General features: G+C 35.1%; 3 protein-coding genes across 3 annotated transcripts; all 3 read left to right on the top strand.

Moving 5' to 3' along the window:
• Positions 1-61: 61 nt before the first annotated feature.
• Positions 62-2,696, top strand: LOC123230103 (cytochrome P450 81Q32-like). Its single transcript, XM_044656223.1, has 2 exons — positions 62-1,199; positions 1,725-2,696. Exons 1-2 carry the CDS (start codon positions 267-269, stop codon positions 2,337-2,339), a joined length of 1,548 nt encoding a protein of 515 aa, XP_044512158.1. The 5' UTR covers positions 62-266; the 3' UTR covers positions 2,340-2,696.
• Positions 2,697-4,334: 1,638 nt separating this feature from the next.
• Positions 4,335-6,747, top strand: LOC123228933 (MFP1 attachment factor 1-like). Its single transcript, XM_044654444.1, has 2 exons — positions 4,335-4,878; positions 6,433-6,747. Exon 1 carries the CDS (start codon positions 4,345-4,347, stop codon positions 4,843-4,845), a length of 501 nt encoding a protein of 166 aa, XP_044510379.1. The 5' UTR covers positions 4,335-4,344; the 3' UTR covers positions 4,846-4,878; positions 6,433-6,747.
• An 11,015-nt stretch (positions 6,748-17,762) lies between these two features.
• LOC123229629 (F-box protein GID2-like) lies at positions 17,763-18,215 on the top strand. The gene has a single exon (XM_044655551.1). The coding sequence runs from the start codon at positions 17,763-17,765 to the stop codon at positions 18,213-18,215; it is 453 nt and encodes a 150-aa protein (XP_044511486.1).
• Positions 18,216-19,674: the final 1,459 nt, after the last annotated feature.

The following is a 19,674-nucleotide window of genomic DNA, read 5'->3' as shown; positions in this document are numbered from 1 at the left end:
ACGGAAAAATCACTAATTAATGATGCACCAAATTTGACCAGGTGCTTGGATACTGTTTTATGAATAATAAGGCAGTAATTCAAAATTTTCTTTTCTTAAATTTGTAATTTTGTGACAAATTAACTTTTTTACTGGTTTACTGAAGAAACCGACAAAGCTGGAAAATCCATTCATAAGATGTGTTCCACCGAAAAATTCATGTCTCAACCTTAAAACAAGAAGAACAGGGGACAGACAGCCCCAGCCAGCACAAAAGTTGAGTAAAAATGGAAGTTCAGTGGCTTGACTTGGCCCTCGTCTTCTTTGTTATCTTTGTCTCCAGGTTTTTATTTCAAAAGTATGTAAATCCTAAAAACCTCCCACCCGGTCCAGCTGCTCTTCCGTTGATCGGTCACCTCTACATGTTTAAGCAACCACTCCATCGAACTCTTCATCAACTTTCTGAAAAGTATGGCCACATCTTATTTCTTCAATTTGGGACTCGTAAAGTCCTGGTAATATCCTCACCATGTGCAGTTGAAGAGTGCTTTACCAAGAACGATATCATCTTTGCAAATCGACCTCGCACGCTTGCCGGAAAACACCTCAATTACAACCATGCCACAATTGGATTCGCATCCTATGGTGATCTCTGGCACAATCTAAGGCGTCTCACAACTTCAGAGCTCTTCTCCACAAGTCGTCTTGCCATGCTCTCGAGTATTCGGCTAGAGGAGGTTCAGTTAATGATAAAGCAACTATTTCAAGATTCCCGTAACAAAGAGGTGAAGGTGGACGTGAGCTCAAAGTTGATGGATGTCTCTTTTAATATCATCTTGAGGATGATTGCGAGAAAGCGGTACTATGGGAAGGACATAATAGATGAGGAAGCAACACAGTTTCGGGAAATCATGAGGGGATATATCGAGCTTAACGGCAACTCTAATTTGATTGATTATTTGCCGATGCTGAAGTGGGTCGATTTTCAAGGGGTAGAGAAAAGAATGATAAGATTGATGGAAAAATTGGACAAGTTCACTCAGATCCTTGTTGACGAGCATCGCAGGAAGAAGAGGAAGGATACATCTTTGAATTTGGAGGGGTCTTATATAGGTTCAAGCAAGGACGAGAGAAAGCTAACGTTGATTGATGTTATGCTACGTCTTCAAGAGAAAGAACCAGAACTGTATACCGATGTGAATATCAAAGCTGTTACACTGGTAGGTACTCATTTCTTAGACTTGATTATGATCAAACATAACCTCGTGTAACCTCGTATAGTACATTAAATATTAACACAGAATCGAAGTTAAAGATATAAAAAAACTTTTTTGAGTCATATCTCTAAATTTATTTAATTTTTGAGAATCATCTAAAGGTATACAATAACTGGTTTTTTGTTCTTGAAGCCTGATTACTTTCAATAGAAAAAATTGTAGTAATAAGGTTTTGGAAGGGTCTTAACAAATTATAAAAGATTATTGGATTTCCAATGGAAATTTTAATAACCCAAAAATTTCCATTAAACTGTTAACTTAACTAAATTTTTATTAATTATTTAAAATCATTTATAAAATGGGATTGGGTTATTGAATTATTCAATTTTATTAAACACAAATAATAGTTAATGTTGGTCGGTCAGTAAATTTTCTTAGTACTCCTTTTAATTTAAAGATTTGATTTTTCAAATGCATTCATATTTTGTCTATATTCTTGGCATTTTAAAGAAAAGAAATTTATCGCAGGCAATGTTAATTGCTGGAACGGAAACTTCATCAACTACCATGGAATGGGCAATGTCACTTCTCATAAAAAATCCAGAAGCAATGCGAAAAGCTGTCTCCGAGATAGACGCTAAAGTCGGATTTGGCCATCTACTGAATGAACAAGACCTACCAAAGCTAGAATACCTGCAAAATGTGATTGATGAGACACTTCGGTTATACCCACCGGCTCCATTTCTATTGCCGCACGAATCAACCCATGACTGCAGGGTTTGTGGTTATGATATTCCGAAAGAGACAATGTTACTTGTCAATTTATGGACGATGCAGAGGGACCCCAAGCTATGGGTGGATGCAGAAAAGTTTATCCCAGAGAGATTTGAAGGTGGGGAGAATCAAGGCTACAAGCTGATTCCGTTTGGGGCAGGAAGGAGGGCTTGTCCTGGTACTGTTTTAGGGAGGAGAGTGATTGGGCTGACACTAGGTACATTACTTCAGTCGTTTGAGTGGAACAAGGCTGGTACAGAAGATATAAACATGGCGGAGGGCACAGGGCTCACAATGCCCAGAGCTCATCCCCTGGAGGCCTTGTGCAAACCTCGCCAAAGCTTTATCCACCTCTTATCGACACTGTAAAAATTGTAAAGGATGATTGTGTTTGGGCTAGGAGGAAGATCCTGCCCTGGGGACTTGACAGAAGGAACTGGTCCTACAATCCCTAAAGTCAAGCCATTAGAGGCCACGTGCAAATCTGGAGAGCGCATGTTAAATGTCCTTTCAAAGTTATGATTATTGCTTTGGGTTGCTTTTGTATGTTGTTAGATATTTGTGGTTGATTTTCTAATGTTGCAGCCTTGCGTTTCGTTTAGTGGAACTTTATGGGCTATAATGACATTTTGGAAAGTTTTCCCTTTCTTACTGTACCATCGTGATAAATGTATAATATTATTATAGGGATAAGGTAAAATAAGAATATATTAATTGTTGTTGTAAGGTTTTTTATTCAAATTATTTCATAAAGTATAGCTTGACCAAGTTTTGATCTAAACATTTTTACATCCCCCTAATAATATAAGTAAAAATTTTCATCTAAAATCAAATTCTATTTAATAAAAAAACTAATATTATAAAAATAAAATAATAATTTCACAATCCAAACAATTTGAAAATAAATTAAAAAGGATAATCTTTATATAAACCTCACATCAACATTAAAAAAAATATTATACTTTATCTTTTATATAAATTTAAAAATTACAATTCAATCTTATAAACCTTACCATCGGCCTTGCCAACTTATTAATGTCATAATATCACCCTATGAATCATAAACGAATATCATGATCTCTCCCTCTATAATCTGAGATTGCAACAATGACTTCTTCGTTTGATCAAGTCGTCAATAAAATCATTTTTTCGATGACTCAATTGAGTGATGTTATAATGCAATCGCAAATCATGGTGAGAGGGAAAGATGGTAGTAGGGTTGGACTCGAACCAAGCGAGCTCGAGCTCTAGCTCGGCTCGGTTGAGCCCGAAACGAGCTGGCCCTATTTCCATTTTAATTTCTATTCAATTTCAGTTAAGTCAAAAAATCTCTCCCCAAGTCATGCCTGCATTTTTCATTGCACACAGCTTTCCCTATGTATAACATCGAAAAATCCCTTTCTTCCCTAAAACCTAAAAAAGTCGCTAAAAAGTTGAATACAATGTTGATCAACCTTTATTATTCCATGAACATTTAATAGTAATAAAAATGAATGAATTTTTTTGTTATCTAATTATCATTTAGGAATAATTTCTAAATTACACGGTCTCATAACCAATTATTCATGATTAAGTAAGCTCAAGCTCGGTTCAGCTCAAATCCAACCCTAAATGGTAGTATAGGAGAAAAAGTCGATTGTGAGGTTTGAAGTGTGGGCAAAGGTGGACTTTAATTAATTCAATTTGGTTTAAATTGGTCATTTGACTCAATTTGAGTTAAAGTCTTAGTTAGATAGTTTGACTTGAATTTGATTTGTATTTTCTTTTGATAATATTATTTTTTTATTGGTGACATTATTTATCCAACCATTAACACAACTCATGCAACTGGTGATACTATTTGTTTCGTAAGTATTATTATTCATCCCACAAATAATACTACTCATCTTATTCGTAACCTTTTGATGATATATTTGTTGAACTTGAATTCGACATAAAAAGTTTGAGTCGAACTCAAGCCAACTCATCTTTGGGTTTGACTCAACTCGATTTGAATCTTGGCTTAAGTGTGAAGTGGGTTTTCCGAGAAAAGGGTGATAAAGCTAGCCAAGGAATCAAAGAGAAAAGGGTGATAAAGCTAGCCAAGGAATCAAAGAGAAAAGGGTGAAAGAAAACACAAAGAGAAATAAAAGGGTGCTTAGGTAAACTGGATATCTAAAGTTTTATATAATTTTTACTAATTTGGAGTGTTATAATAATTTAAAAACTGTGAATTAATTGGGAACAATATGATAATGTAGCTTTATAACATTGTGACAAAATTATTTTCCAATAAGCGGATTCTGATTTGGGTTGTTATTCTTCAATCAAGAGATAAAAATGTTTCAGACCAAACCTTGGGTGGGAAATGTAATTTACTCTTTCCACAATTAAAATGAAATTTCAATATCACGCCTCAACCACACAGCACAGACACTCGATGGAAACAGAAGCGGAACTACCTCAAGATCCCCAAAACAACTCTCAACACGATTCAAGGAAGCCGAACCACAGCAGTCTCTCATTCCGCATATGGCCACCCACCCAACGCACGCGTGACGCCGTGATTGCGCGCCTCATAGAGACGCTCACTACTCCCTCATTGCTCTCCAAGCGATACGGCTCCCTCCCCACAGACGAGGCTGACTCTACCGCTCGCTCCATCGAGAACGAGGCATTTTCCTCTGCTGATGCCCAGGCCGCTGCTTCTGCTGAGATTGATGGAATCGAGGTTCTCCAGGTCTATTCCAAGGAGATCAGCAAACGGATATTGGACTCTGTGAAGTCACGCGCTAGTACTGCCGGTACTGTCTCTACTACTGCTTTGGACGACAGTCCGGGAGCCGCTGGAGAGGCGAGCGAGGAGGCTGTCTCGTCTGTTGAAACGGAGGCTTGATTTTTCTCCAAAGCTTTCTATTATTAGCTCATGGTATGTTAGGGTTTCCGTTATTATTTATGTTTTTGAGGTTGTATCTGTTTTTGTACTAATAACTACTGATTAATAAACCAATATTATAATTATATTATGATGTGAGAATCGAGGGTTGTAATTTTCTTTCTTTGATTTTTTTCAGTTGAAGGTTGTTGCAATGTTGTGCATTGTTGATTTTCTATGAAAAATGATGCGTGGCATTTCATTTTAATTTTTTATTTTGTTTGAGGCCTAATGGTTTTTTCATGTGAGTGTTTGTGTGTGCTCACTCCTATGAAATTAGGACGTAGTGTTGTTGATTATGGATTAATTGCCCGTTGTGTTATTTAAGAATAGCAGTTGCTGAAAGTGTATTTATTTTATCATGAAAGGAAACCATGGAAGGCTTGAAGCCTTTTAACAAACTGCCAGAACCCTAGGCTGCCTGAGCTTGATGTACTGAAATTGAAAAGTTGAGTTTATTATCCTTGGAATTTTTTTCCTAGTTTAAAAACGTAATTTAAAATTATATAAATTAGCAGAAAAGTCAATCTTAGAGCTTTGCCTTGTGGACACTACTAATGTCTAGATAGTAGATACCCAGGTTAGCTAGGTAAGATATATGTGTAAAAAGTACTGTTATGTGCACAAACAATATGTATAACTTTGTGCACAAACAATAACATGTTATCATGTGATTGAGTAATTTAAAATTAAAGATAAAACAATACCTAATCACATGGTGACATATTATTGTTTGTACATATAGTTTTATTGATGTGCAAGACCTTGAAGATTTAAAAGATTCTTGTTCAATTACAGGAACTTATCTTTTGTATCTATGTGCCTTCAGCATACAAAAGGCATTCATCAAGAAATTTTGTACAACTGTAACCTTTATATGCTTAGTTTGATAGTCCTTCAAAATTGGATGACCTTTTTCCTTTGATTAACTGTCCTCATTTGGGCTACAAAATCACTGTGCTCATTTGCAGCATGTTTATAACATCTGACCCGTTTTAACTGTGTTCTACAACTTATTTTGTTCTACAGACTATAAACAAATAGATATTGATATAGAAAAAATCTTTTTACCAAATTTAATATCATGTTTAGCATTTTACCGGCATTTCTTGATCCTCAGCTGCAATGACTCATAATTTTGTTGTTTACCAAATATTTCATTGTGTTGAATCATGAGTCAATGCTATGGAAGGGAAATGTGTTTAATGATTTCATCATAACAGTGTGGTGTATGATTTATCAGACTTAGATGTGATTAGGAATTACAAGCAGGATGGGTTGTTCAGTCATAATGAAGGCTGAATTCCTGGTTTGAACCGATCCAATAACTGTGTTCATGCCATGATAGAATATGTGTTATCATCCACTGAGTTGATGCCATCAGACTATCAGAGTTGTAAATATTGTGCTTTAGGTTGATGTTTTTGAAATCTTAATTTTTTAAGTTTAAAAACATAATCTATCTTTCAATCTTTTCTCCATCTGTTTAGTTTCGCTATGAGTAATACCGTTTTGTTGTCCTTACACCATATTTCATTTCATTTTCAGGCCAGATCTTTTCTGCCAAAGCAACACTTTGACGACCAACTTACCTGTTTGTGAGATTTGTCTTTCAGTTTATATTCTTATATCTTAAAATTTTGTTCTTGAAGAAACCATTGCAACTGTTTACTGTTCCAAGTTGCCTAGAGCACCTCAACAGGAATGATTTTGGATGCTCAGTTTTCTCTTTTATTCTGTTATTTCTTGTTATGATCACCATTAATTGGAGTGCACATACATATATGTATATGTGTGTGTGTGTATCACCCTCTCTTGCTACTGCAGTGTTTAAATCCCATCAGAGATCTTGCTGCTTTGGTACTGGTTGCCTTTCCTTGAATACTCTGTGCATTTGGAATGTTTGCAATTGACTGTGGGGCTGAATTCGATTTGAATTGTTCGAGCTCAAATCTGTTGTTAAATTGTTTTCAAGCTGGGTTCTAGTTTCAGTTCGTTGATTTCGATCTCATCTCGAGTTGACTCCTTTAGTCCTTTGGATTTGAGATGATCTTTAGTTGAGCCTTGTTCAAGCTCCATCCATATCAAATCCAGTTCTAATTGGCTGTATCCATATTCTAGGAAACAAGCTGTTGGTTGTATGTCAATGTCGTTGGAGATCGAATTATATTGTCACTGATCCGATTTGTGCTTTTTTTTCTGATTGGTTGATTTGAAATTAATAGATATTGGTTAATGGTGATTTCAATTTATATTTATTTGGGTTCAACTGTGCTTAGATTTCTCTTTAATGGTTCAGAAGTAAATGGGGAATACAAAATTGCTTATTGTATCCTTGTGCTAACAATTCTTCTGATTTGGTAAAGCCTGACTTTCCTGTAGAAGTTCTGAACTTTATTGTTAGTCAATTGTATGATCTCATATTCATGTCTTTTCTGTCGGGTATTCTTCTAATCTGTATTGTCGATTTTGTGTCACGTTTGCAGTGTTTATCTCATATCACATTCTCATGTTTTATGAATGTAACAAAACTTTTGGAATGAAAGCCTTTATCTTATTGGAGTTTAGTCCAGTACCCTGCCACTTATCTGAATAGCAAATTTGACCTTTCTCAACTAGTTCCTTATAGATATGATACTACTTATGCAGAAGGATTAATTTTTAGCTTTTTCCTCCTGTGATTATTTCTGCGGAATTGTGTATAAGTGTGTTGTCTCTTCTATTACCCTTGATCAGCTATTGAAAATTTTTCTGTCCGTTGGTGCATCATGTGTGATACAAATAATAGGTGGGTTCCTCTTGATAGTGCCTGCATTCTATGCTATTCACACTTTTGTCTTCTAAAAGGTTATGGCCTTCAAGGGGCCTGATGAGGAGAGATAATATAATGAATTATTCTTCGGTAGACTCAAGTAAAATTATTAGTAAAAGTTGTTGTATGTCAACTTCACCTTGTGAAAATTAATTTCCATCTCTTATTGTTCTGTTTGACACGAATGTTGATGGTGCAAAGGAAATAATTATTGATTAAATTGTTAGAAAATTGACTACTAATTTGTTTGTGTCCCCAGTCGTTTGGCTATTATATCGATTCTGTGTCAACATGCTTTCTTCATTTAAGATTTTGAGGGCCTTGGGCGTGAAGAAAGTTGATGTGCCGACGATTGTTTTGATGAACAAGGCATTAATTAAGGAGAATGTAGCAGGTAGCAAAGAAATATTTGTTATTCGGAAATTGGAATATTAGAAAATTGACCATTGATTTGTTTGTTTTCCTTTATGTTATCGAGAATATAGTTTTTATCGGGAGCAAACTGTTTGGATGGTTGAATAACCAGCCGCTCTATTCACATGGAGGTTTTTTCCTTATTTCATTTTGATTAAAAATTTGAAAAATCATGTTGTGAGAAAATAAGTATAAACATTACCGTAAGAAGATTGTCAAGATTTCTTGGATTGTCTGAGTGATAGCCTATGTCATAAATCTGTACCGACCATACAACCTTAAAATTATACCATAAAAGCTTGATAATGTCCGCACAAGAATCCAAGTAGTGTATATGGATGAATGTTTAATCTGTTTTTGCACTGCATTTCAGCATGGTTTGGCCTAAGGAAGGAGTTGGATCTTGTTCTCGAGATAAAGTAATATTTAATTATGTGGTAATATATCATTATTTGAATACAAGTTTGTGTTTTTTATTTGTGTACATAATAATACTCTTTTCGTTTTGAGTGTATGCGTTATCTGCTGTTAATAGTGAGCTAAGGTTAGTGGGTTTTAATTCCCTGGTCTAGTGTGTATTGGTGAATATTTCTATGATAGTAAATGGAAATATATTGAGAATAGAAGTCAATAACTGTTATCATTTAAGAATTGTCACCATGAAACAGGGAACCCTTGACTTTGATATGGATTTATCATTCTCTTTGACGATTAGATTAGGGTTGAAACCTAATTTAAAGAATAAAATCGTTATGCATTGTTAACTCTTGAAAATCTTGTGGTTAGGACTACTATGTATACACTGAAGTAAGCCTCGAGAAAGGGTTGGAATTCAACTTTGAATATCACCAACAACTTTTCTGCCAATTTGCATGCTTTTCTCCTGCTCTTGTGCATAATCTTGGACCCAAATTGTACTCCATCCCATAAATTCAAAGCTAGCATATCGGCATTTAGAATTTGCAAATTGAAGAAAAGGACTAGACGAGAAAAACATGGGCGTATTTGAATATGCTTGAATGAGTTCAAACATTCACAGAATGGGGATGTAAAATAAGATTACCTAACTTGAATATGCTGCAGAAATTTGTCTGTTCTTTGAGCTGTTATGTGCATTTCAAACCAGAATTTTTTGCCTATATATTCTATTCTATTCACAAATTTACTTATATATTCAGAATTTGTCTTATTCGATGTGATTGATTCCACTTCAAAAAGGTGCTCTAACTCAGATGAGATTTTTCGTTATCAAAAAGACAACTAACTAAGGATTTAAATAACAGACGCGTTATGCATTAATACATTTTATATTTAAAATGCTTATCTAGCTAATTTTTATTTTTCAAAATAAAAATTTCTCACAATCCTATGAGAGAGTTAAAAGCAATTTCTTAAGCTATGAAAAACCTTGTGAAATTTCTCTCCAAGTACTTACAATACGGAATAACATGGGCTCTTGAACAGCTCACAGATTTTACTGCAAAATTTCTCTAATTAATTCTGTGATACATAAAAACTTCTGTAAAACCAGAGCAGCATGTTCATTACAAGATTCAAAAATAGAAAAAAAAAAGTAGTGGAGTACAGAGCATGGAAAATGAGCCGCCTATAACATAGTCAAGTATACTGTATATTAAAACAAGGTACGTAGAAATTCATATTAATACAAGGTACGTCAAGTATACTGTGTTTTACTTGAGCCGGATTTGGTTGGATTTATTAAATTCCTTGCAACTTCCTTCTCAGATTGGTTGAGATCATGGATTACCTCTGCAACTTGGTAAAAAAATGAGAAATTACAGATGCAAAGAGGGAGAAATTGTGGGTGATCTTGATGGCACAAACCCATTTGAGGCTTTAAAATATTTTCTATACTTTCTGCACTAATTAAAAAATTACATCGTAAAATTCATACATTGACATAATTCTCGCTCTGTTCTAGCTAGGACGATTCAGATTACAAGAGATTCATTTTAATGAAAGAACCAAAACAAAAATTCCCAGTTAATGGACTTTTCTGAGGAAAAAAAAGAGCTGAAATCTCAACTTTGTGCAAAAAAAAGCATGCAAATCTAAATTTCTTTTAACGTGCAGCCCTCCTAATGACCAGAGCCCCGATCGCTTGGTCCTGAAGACAATCTAAACGCCAAGCTCCTCACCGATTGATTAATGCTAGCGTTTTTAGAAGAAGCAGAAAACGAAGCCACAGCAACGTGCTCGCTCCCAGTCCCAGAAACAGTGGTGTCCATCAATGACCGGAGGACTCTACAATGGCTGACGCTAAACTGTGTTGATAATACCACTACTAGTATTATTAACACAAACCATAATCGCTTCGTTGATGCTGCCATGAGACTTTTTTTCTGAAAATTTTTCTCTTTCAAAATAGATACTGTAAAGTTGCTAATGCATATGTGCTGCTAGGGGTATGTGTATAATATATATTGGAGTTGCTTGGAGAAGACGGTGAAACGCTGCGTAGTGGGACCTTAAGAGGTTAGAGAATAGCTTTTGCTTTTGACAAAATTTTGATGGCGTTGGGAGTTGACTTTACTGAGAGTATTGGGTTTGGTCTGTCTGGCATATTACAAACGACATGAAATGGTGAAGAGATCTAGAAAACGATCAAGCAAGAAGGAAAATTTACAGATTTAAGTTAAATTGTTAAGGTTTTGCATGATCACGTTCAAATAATAAACTTGATTTCACACGGTTTTCATCAACTTAGGCGTGTGTTCACATAACTCAACTGCTACGCGGTGGTCTTATTCTCTTCTTAATTTATTTCATGGAAATAGCAATCCATTAGTTTACACATCTACATGTAAATTTCATGCCACGTGTTGCGTTGAAAATCAAGGTAGATGAATGATGATAAACAATGGATTTGAATGGACAATGCTTTATTTTTTTCTTTCCTGGGTATTTTCCAGGAAAAAGGGTGCTTAATATATTTGTCTATTAAAGACGGTGCATGGGTAGTGGGCCTTGAAACAATGGTTTCCTTATATACAGAGTCAACTAGCTCACAGTCACAGGACGGCAGCAGATGTATTCATAAAGTTGAAAAGGCCGCGTCTTAGCTTCTGTGTTGCCTTTGTTTCATTCATATATATTGACTAATGACTAAGGTTAGCTGTCTGTGTCAGGAGCTTTTGGCCGATAAATAAATTCAAAGTGAGGGGCAACTTTCAAAAGGAGGCACGAGTACTTGTACAATTTTCAACATACCTGGAGAGGGATGCTCCCTAGCTTCTAGCAAGAAACGATTTACAGAAAAAAAGGATCACCACATAGGTGTGAAAATATGAAACCGAGATTAGGTTTAATGTGAAGATCCTAAGTGTAAAATATGAAATTTGGATCTTATCTAGAAAAGTATGAGATACGGGAATAAGAATTATATGATTTTGGGTTTTTTAATAAATTTGAGGTATGAATTTTGAACATTATAGTAAACCAACATATGTTCTCAATACATGCCATATACAAAATTATGGAAAGCATGTGATAGAACAATACATATCTCTTATATGACTTAAAAACGCAAGGTTTTCATTTGTTCCATTGTCGTCCTCGTGAGCCATGGGGAATATGTGGGGATTAAATTCAAACCTCGAGCCTTGATTAGGCTGCTACCAAACTTTATCTAAGTCAATGCATGGCTGGTCATGTGCTTTATAAGAAAAACAGAGAGTTTATTGGACTCATGATTACTATATGTTTACCTTCATAATTAATTTTGAACGTAAATTGCCCGGACTTCATCTTTGATTATAATCTGCTCAATTGTTTCATTTTTTCTAATAAAGAGCTGAATGGATCCTTGATCAAACGGCAAGAGCTGTCTGGGCGGGCACTTGATTCCCCAGCGGTGCTATAAGAAGTTGTTCTTGCTTGTCTCTTCTCGTATTTATACCCTGAAAGAATTGGTCATTGACAGCAATCAACCAAGCATCCCGCATTACAATAGCAGCAAGAGCATACATAATAATGAAGCAACCTCATCGAATCGTATCTTTGGCTCTGTCCATCTCTGTCATTTTCACTCTCATTATCCTCATCATACATGTAAGTGCCACCAGGCCCATCAATCACCTGCTTCCTCCTACTTCATTTACCAAGTTAAACATGGCTCGAGCATATTCTGGTCCCAGTGAAAGAGGCATTGGTCACAAATGAGAGTGCTGCTGAAATGAAATTGCCGGCCGGGCAATGATATTCTGTGAGAAACAAGTAAACATACATGGTGAAAAAGTGTGGAAGTGTCTTCTTTGTAGTAATGTTTAATAGTTGATACAAATTTTCGTTATCACTCTTCTATATATTGGCGACCATTTGCTATTTTACTGTCAGAATGTTTAGGTTAATCATGGGAAAGGGGACAAAAAGGGTTTATAGCCAAAATCATAATGCACTACATAGAGCAGAGCAATCAAATAACCACTGTGTTTCCTTTTTCCTTTTTCTTATCAGATTAACCACCAACCATATATATATTGTCAACCCTCTTGCTAGCCTTAAAAGCTGCTGGGCAACCATGTACACTCACGTCAAATAGCATTCACTATTATATAATTATTTACATTGTTATATTGCCTACTTATATTTGACTAAACAATAGTTGCCATTATAATCCTTACCCTTTCCGTAATTTTTTTCACGAGTAATATTATACGTACTTATTTTAGATATATAAATATATATATATATATATTTATATATATCATCACATGATTAAATTTTATTTTATCTTTAATTTAAAATCACTTAATTACATAATGATATATATAAATGTGTACATACTCAAAATATATACATATAATTTTATTATTTTTTCTCAATGCAAATGATAAACTAGACCACTTGTATGCAGTCCTGCCCACACTAAGATAAAAAGGGGTTTGCTTCAATTCTAAATTTAACAAAAAAAAAAATTAAATTGAATCAACACTTGATGCTTATTTAGTATAGTTGGATTAAATAATCAATTATAACATATTTTAGATAGCTTATATGAATAATTAATTGTAAATTATGATTACATTTTTACATAATTTTACTCATAATCCAAAAACTTAAGAATAAAATCTTAATTTATTTGATATAATAATTATCGAATAAATAACAAACACAAGATCAATGTTAAGTGGACATAATCATATTAAAAATCCTAATCATGTTAAACCATTAATTTCCACGTATTTATATATTTGTTATAGAATGGTTCACATGCAAGACAGTGGTTAATAATTTGTAGTTTAGGCAGATTCCAGTACGTCATAATCATGTGTTGTGAATAAATGGACCGAAATTGTTGTTAAGCATCCCAACAAAAATGAGCCCTCAAGTCTCTCGGTCCATTGTCGCTCCTGCTTCTAATCTGTACACCAGACTTTTTGTCCTCTAATCTAGTGGTTTTGTTAAGTTCTTTATTACAATATTTGGATATAGGTTTTTTCTTTCCGCTTCATAATTTTATCTTAAAATAGCGTGATTTAATGATGCGGATTGTGTTTCGTTGGGGGTAATGCTTTTATATATTAAAGTAAAGGCCAAAGTACTTATTCTCATTTAAAAGATTATTGTTTTTTAAGTTTTCATCCATTTTTTCACATAGGATTTAATTTTCAATCTTTGGTGACTTATTCCTCGGGTGATCTCTCTCTTATCATCTTTCTCTTTAACAACCCATCTAAACAAAAAAGACAAAGAACTTTATTAGAAAGATAAAACTCTTTATCTTACTAAATGAAGACAAAGATCTCGTATTCCCATAGGAAAACCAGCATCTTCCTCTTCTTCTTTCTAGTTGAAGATAAGATCTCTCACCTTTGTCTAGGCTTGGATGAGTTGTCAAAGAGAGAGATGAGGAGAGAAAGACTGTCAGAAGAGACAAAAAGTCTAGAGAGAGAGGTTGCTGACGATGGCGCTAAAGATTAAAAACTAAACCTTAAAAGGGAACATGTTATTGTTTAAAACTTAATCTAGGAAAAAAATAACTAGTTTTTAGGGTTTAGGAGAAAAAAAAAAAAAGATAAAATTTTAAAACTAAAAGATTTAATTAATTTTAATAACCCATGAATAAATAAAAAGATTTTTCAAAGTTAGAAGACAAGAACTTAAATAAACAACAATATTTGGGTAGGAATAAGTTGGGAAATTAATTAAAATAAACAGTTATTTTGCCGCGTAAACCTTTTTTGACAAGAATTCTTAACTTTTACCTTTTTAAGCAAATCATATTTTTTATTTCAAAAATACCCTTCATCTTCTATCTTAGCGTTTGTAGTAAATTTTACAATAGCTTTCGTAGATTAATCTCTTATATTTCAGAGAATACGTATTAAGCTTAATTTTTTTGTAATGAATAAGATTAATTTTTTATATAATAATTGATTTTTATATACTTTTATACATTTACAAAATGATGGATATATCGAGTGTTTTCTCAAAACGGTGCGTTTTTCCAAGCGGGTGCAAAAATATGTGAAATGGTGCTAGAAAGGGTGTGGGTGCATAGAAGGGTACGACAACGCTGAAGGGGTGCGAGTGCATAGAAGGTGCGACACGTTTGAAAGGGTGTGGGTGTGTGGAAGGGTGTAGGTGCGTGAAAGGGGTGCAAATACGTGAAAGGGTGCAACAATTTGGAAAGGGTGCGTGAAAGGGTGCAGGAAGGGGTGCGAGTGCATGAAAGGGTGCGACAATTTTGAAAAGATGCGGGAAGGAAGGGGTGTGAGTGCATGAAAGGGTGCGACAATTTGGAAATGGTGCAACAATTTGAAAAGGGTGCATGAAAGGGTACAGGTGCGGGTGCGTGGAAGGGTGCAACAATTTAGAAATGATGCGTGAAAGGGTGCGGGGTGCATGGAATATAAAAAATATACATATTTGCATTTCTTGCACCCCTTTATATTTATATAAAGTCGCAACCGTACCCATTCCCACACCCGCACCCTTTCACGCACCCTTTCCAAATTTGTTGCACCCTTCCAAGCACCCGCACCCCTTCACGCACCTTTTCCAAATTCGTTGCACTCTTCCACACACCCACACCCCTTCACGCACCTTTTCCAAATTTGTCTCACTCTTCCACGCACCCTTTCCAAATTTGTCGCAACCTTCCATTGACCCGTACGCCTTCACGCACCCTTTCATGCACCCGCACCCCTTCACGCACCCTTTTCAAATTTGTCGCACCCTTCCATGCACCACACCCCTTCATGCACCCTTTCCAAATTTGCCACACCCTTCCACGCACCTGCACCTCTTCACGCACCATTTTCAAATTGTCACGCCTTTTCATGCACCTGCACCCGTTCCCGCACCCCTTCACGCACCCTTTCCAAATTTGTCGTACCCTTCCACGCACCCACACCCCTTCATGCACCATTTCCAAATTTGTCGTACCCTTCCACGTACCTGTAACCGCACCCCTTCACGTACCCTTTCCAAATTTGTCGCACACTTCCACTCACCCGCACCCCTTCACGCACCCTTTCTAAATTGTCGCACCCGCACCCGTTCCCACACCCCTTCAAGCACCCTTTCCAAATTTGCCGCACCCTTCCACGCACCCGCACCCTTTCACGCATCATTTTGCCCCTGCTTGAAAAAAATACATCATTTTGAGAAAACGCTTGGTATATCCATTATTTTGTAATTGTATAAATGTATATAAGAATCAATTATCATATAAAAAATTAATCTGTTTTTCATCTATAGATATTATTCATTATAGAAAAATTAAGTTTAATGTGTATAGTCTAAAATATAAAAGATTAATGTTGTGAAAGTTACTGTAAAAGCTGAGAAATTAGAAGAGGGATATTTTTAGAATGAAAAATATGATTTGCTTAAAAAGGTAAAAGCTAAGAATTTGTGCCGAAAAAGGTTTACGCTGCAAACTGGCTACATATTTTAATTAATTTCCTGGATAAGTCCTTTGCCCTAAAGTAAATATGTAACTTGGGAAAAAAGTAACTTTGATGAAAAAGTGAGGGGGAGGAAGGAATAAAGACCCGGTTGCAGATAATAGTGCGTTGGGAAATGCCAGAACTATCACTTTCAAGAGGGATTCTGAAAAATATTTGGTGGGCATGGCATAATTGAAAGAGAAAAACAAGAAATTGTAAGAAATAGGAAAAGGGAAAATGATTTTTTTTTCACCCAAGTTTTAGGTGAAACTTAAAAGTATGTTTATGATAGTTAAAAAACTTAAGTTTTCACTTATAACCTAACTTTTATTAATATTTTTTATTAAAAATAAAGATAAAATAATCATTTTATTGATTATATTTAAAAGATATAAAGCTTATTAATTTTCCTCCTTTCTCAGGTTTTAAAAGCTAATAATTTTATTTATCTTAAAGTTTTTAAACTTTAAAAAGTAACATTTTCACCCCAAACCTAGGATTTTCATAGTTTTCAAACCAGTTGCCCCCCATAATTTTCAAAAATAATAATGTCACCTCATTCTCCAACTTTAGCTTCTGGCATCCCTTTCGGTGTTCTCTTCGACCTTCTGCTTCTTTTGATTCGATGGTGGTGCAATGAAGAGATGAAGAGATGAAGATCTCTTCATCGTCATCGCATCACTGTGAGATGAAGAGACATCTCTTCGTCACACCATCTGCCATCAACTCAAAAGAAAAAAAAGGCTAGAGAGGACGTCAGAAAGAATATGAAAAGCTGAAGTTGAAGAATTTGGGTAAAATTACTGCTTTTAAAAGTTATGGGAGGTGGTTAAATTTGAAAAATATAGAAACCCTCCGTTTTGGAGTGAAACTGTTACTTTTTAAAGTTTGAAAACTTTAAATAAAAGTAAAATTATTAGTTTTTAAAATCTGGAAGAGAAAAAAAAGTAACAAATTTTATATCTTCTAAATATAAACAATAAAATAATTATTTTACTTTTATTTTTAATAAAAAAATTAACAAAAATTAAATTTTGAATAAAAATTTAGATTTTTTAACTATAATAGATGTTATTTTAAATTTCAATTAAAACTTTTGCTCTTGAGAAAACAATAACGTGACCAGTCCCAACTACTCATCTTTCACCTACCTTTACTTGTTGCTCAGACCTAGGGCTGGATTCAAACAGAGGCAAGCTCGAGCTCAGCTTGATTTGTATATAATAGATCTCGAGCTCGTGGAAGCCAAGTTCAAACTCAGTTCGACTTATTTTGAACTCGAATTTTTAATTATTTCGTTATTAAAACGACGTCGTTTAATATATATTAGTCAAAACGACGTCATTTTATATCAAAATTTTTAATTAAAAATTTTGATATATAGCTCGAGCTCGACCGAGCTTATATAAGACTGACTCGATTCCGGCTTATTCAAACCAAGTTTAAGCTCAAACTCAAATAGACTCGATTCGAATTCAGCCGTATTCGGACCCATAGGCCATAACCAGAAATGTTTATTCCTAATCATTAACTAATTAGTTTTTAGGATTGTTTAAACTGACGACACAAATAAAGGAGGGCAATTTGGTAAAATAATAAAGAAAAGAGTCGAACAGTATTCATTTCTTTCTCTTCTTGTCGTCTTCGATACGCACCAACGCTGCTCTATCTATGTCCCCCATCCCACGAGCCAAACCCTCGCCGTTTCTGCTTTCTCTAAGCCCACTTTCTTCATCATGAAGCGTACGGTTCATGATTCTCCGTTCAACAAACATGACCCTAAGATGAAGAAAGTTAAGCATTTTGAAGAGGCTGGAGAAAAAGAAGATACGGGATTCATGAACTTGGACGAAAACCTCCTTTTCGAGGTTTTGAAACATGTTGATGCAAAGACTCTAGCCACGGCGGCCTGCGTCAACAAGCAGTGGTACAAAACCTCTCGAGACGAGCGTCTCTGGGAGCTGATCTGCACGCGCCACTTGGCTAATGTTGGCTGCAGTACCCAACAACTGAGATCCGTGGTCCTTGCTCTTGGCGGCTTCCGTCGCCTTCACTCTCTCTATCTTTGCCACCGAGTCGTCGGCTCCAAGCAGCCGACGCGTTGGGGAAAAGACGAGGTTCATCTCTCCTTGTCCCTGCTCTCGATTCGGTTCTATGAAAAGATGAATTCTAGTAATCGGGGTAGCTGATTTAATAATTATTATTATTACCATGTAGATATATTTATTTTTTATCAGTTTCCACTTTTATTATTTTCTTAATATGGGTTGTGACTCTGTTTTTTCAAAATTTTTTGTATGTAACTGGGTTTCGGTAGCCTGATCTGTACCATTATGATATGAACTTGTGAACTAATTTTTACCCCGTTTGATAGATGTATGTATAATTTTTTGAAGTTGTTTTGGTTAATCGGGTATGAAAAGAACTGAAAGTTATGAGGATGCGATTTGGAGGATAAACACAAGCAGACAGAGCCAAAGGGTCCAGATGTATTTAATGTCTGTTTTTGGCTGCGTTTTCTGGTTCATTTCACGGCCTGATTGTAAGAGACAGAGAGATGGGTCTTGTATTGATTTAGATCTGTAAATGCCCAAGTCTTCTGTGAAAACGATAACCTTGTTGTCGTATTATTAGTTCTATTCTGATGGTCTTATCTCTATGAAAACCTAATTGGGATATCAAAATCAGATTCATACCCAAGTTACTGCCTTGACTTATTTGTATGGTTACTGAATTATATTTTTAGATTCTTCCATTTTTGGTATTATATGTTTCTTTTATGCAATGTGACTGCTGAATAGTTCTATGGTTTTATGTATTGACTGCAAATGCAAATGGGTTAATGCCTTTGGCTCTGGGATTTGAGAAATGATGCCCTGTTTCTAGGTTTCTTTCCTACCTGTTTTGCTTGATTAAAGTTTTGATGACCAACCGAAGTTCACCGGTACAAGCTTTGAGACTAGAATTGAGAAGGGAAAGGAAAAGTTTGGTTATGCTTGTATAATCATCTGATGGTGAAAACTAGAAATAAATATTATGGTAGCTAATAAGAATATAAGAGACTCAAAGTTCTTCAGATGCCATTGATTTGCAGTTATCATACTTACACTGCAAGTTATAATCATGTTTATTCTATAATTTCTAATGTCCAAGTAGGTGGAGACTTCTCTACGTAATCTTTTTTTTTGTTTTTTCAATTTTCCAAGTTGGACAATGTTGTTTTCCACTCGTGATATGCTTAGATGTTAAGAGTTTTAACAAGTAAACAGATGGCCGGTCTGTCTGTTAGCTTGTTATAATCTTGGCCATAAGTCCTTGTAACAATTTTCTATAGCCTATTTTATCAGAATCGCTCCTGTGACTAAACCCTTTCAGGTTTCGATGAAATAACAAATGATCATGAGCCATAGTGCAGGTCTGATGAAATACTCAGTGATTCATGTGTTGTTCTTGCCTATTTGGATATTAAGAAGAAAACATTGGAACTCATAAAAGAAACTATTGCAGGTGTAATTGCACATAACACCTTTCACTTACATGCAATCTTTTCGAAAGCAGGTGTAATTCTGCTATTACTCATTACAATCAATAACACAACCATCGACATAGGCTCATGATTTATCATTCAATATTATAATTTTCCTTATT

Source organism: Mangifera indica, chromosome 11 (assembly GCF_011075055.1).
Source record: "Mangifera indica cultivar Alphonso chromosome 11, CATAS_Mindica_2.1, whole genome shotgun sequence".
NCBI lineage: Eukaryota > Viridiplantae > Streptophyta > Magnoliopsida > Sapindales > Anacardiaceae > Mangifera > Mangifera indica.
This window is presented reverse-complemented; position numbering and strand designations above follow the sequence as displayed.

Bases quoted from the DNA above. Each gene is read 5' to 3' on its own strand.
- LOC123230103 (XM_044656223.1), top strand. From the start codon at position 267: ATGGAAGTTCAGTGGCTTGACTTGGCCCTCGTCTTCTTTGTTATCTTT. The intron at 1,200-1,724 runs GTAGGTACTCAT...AATTTATCGCAG, and splicing joins ATATCAAAGCTGTTACACTG to GCAATGTTAATTGCTGGAAC.
- LOC123228933 (XM_044654444.1), top strand. From the start codon at position 4,345: ATGAAATTTCAATATCACGCCTCAACCACACAGCACAGACACTCGATG.
- LOC123229629 (XM_044655551.1), top strand. From the start codon at position 17,763: ATGAAGCGTACGGTTCATGATTCTCCGTTCAACAAACATGACCCTAAG.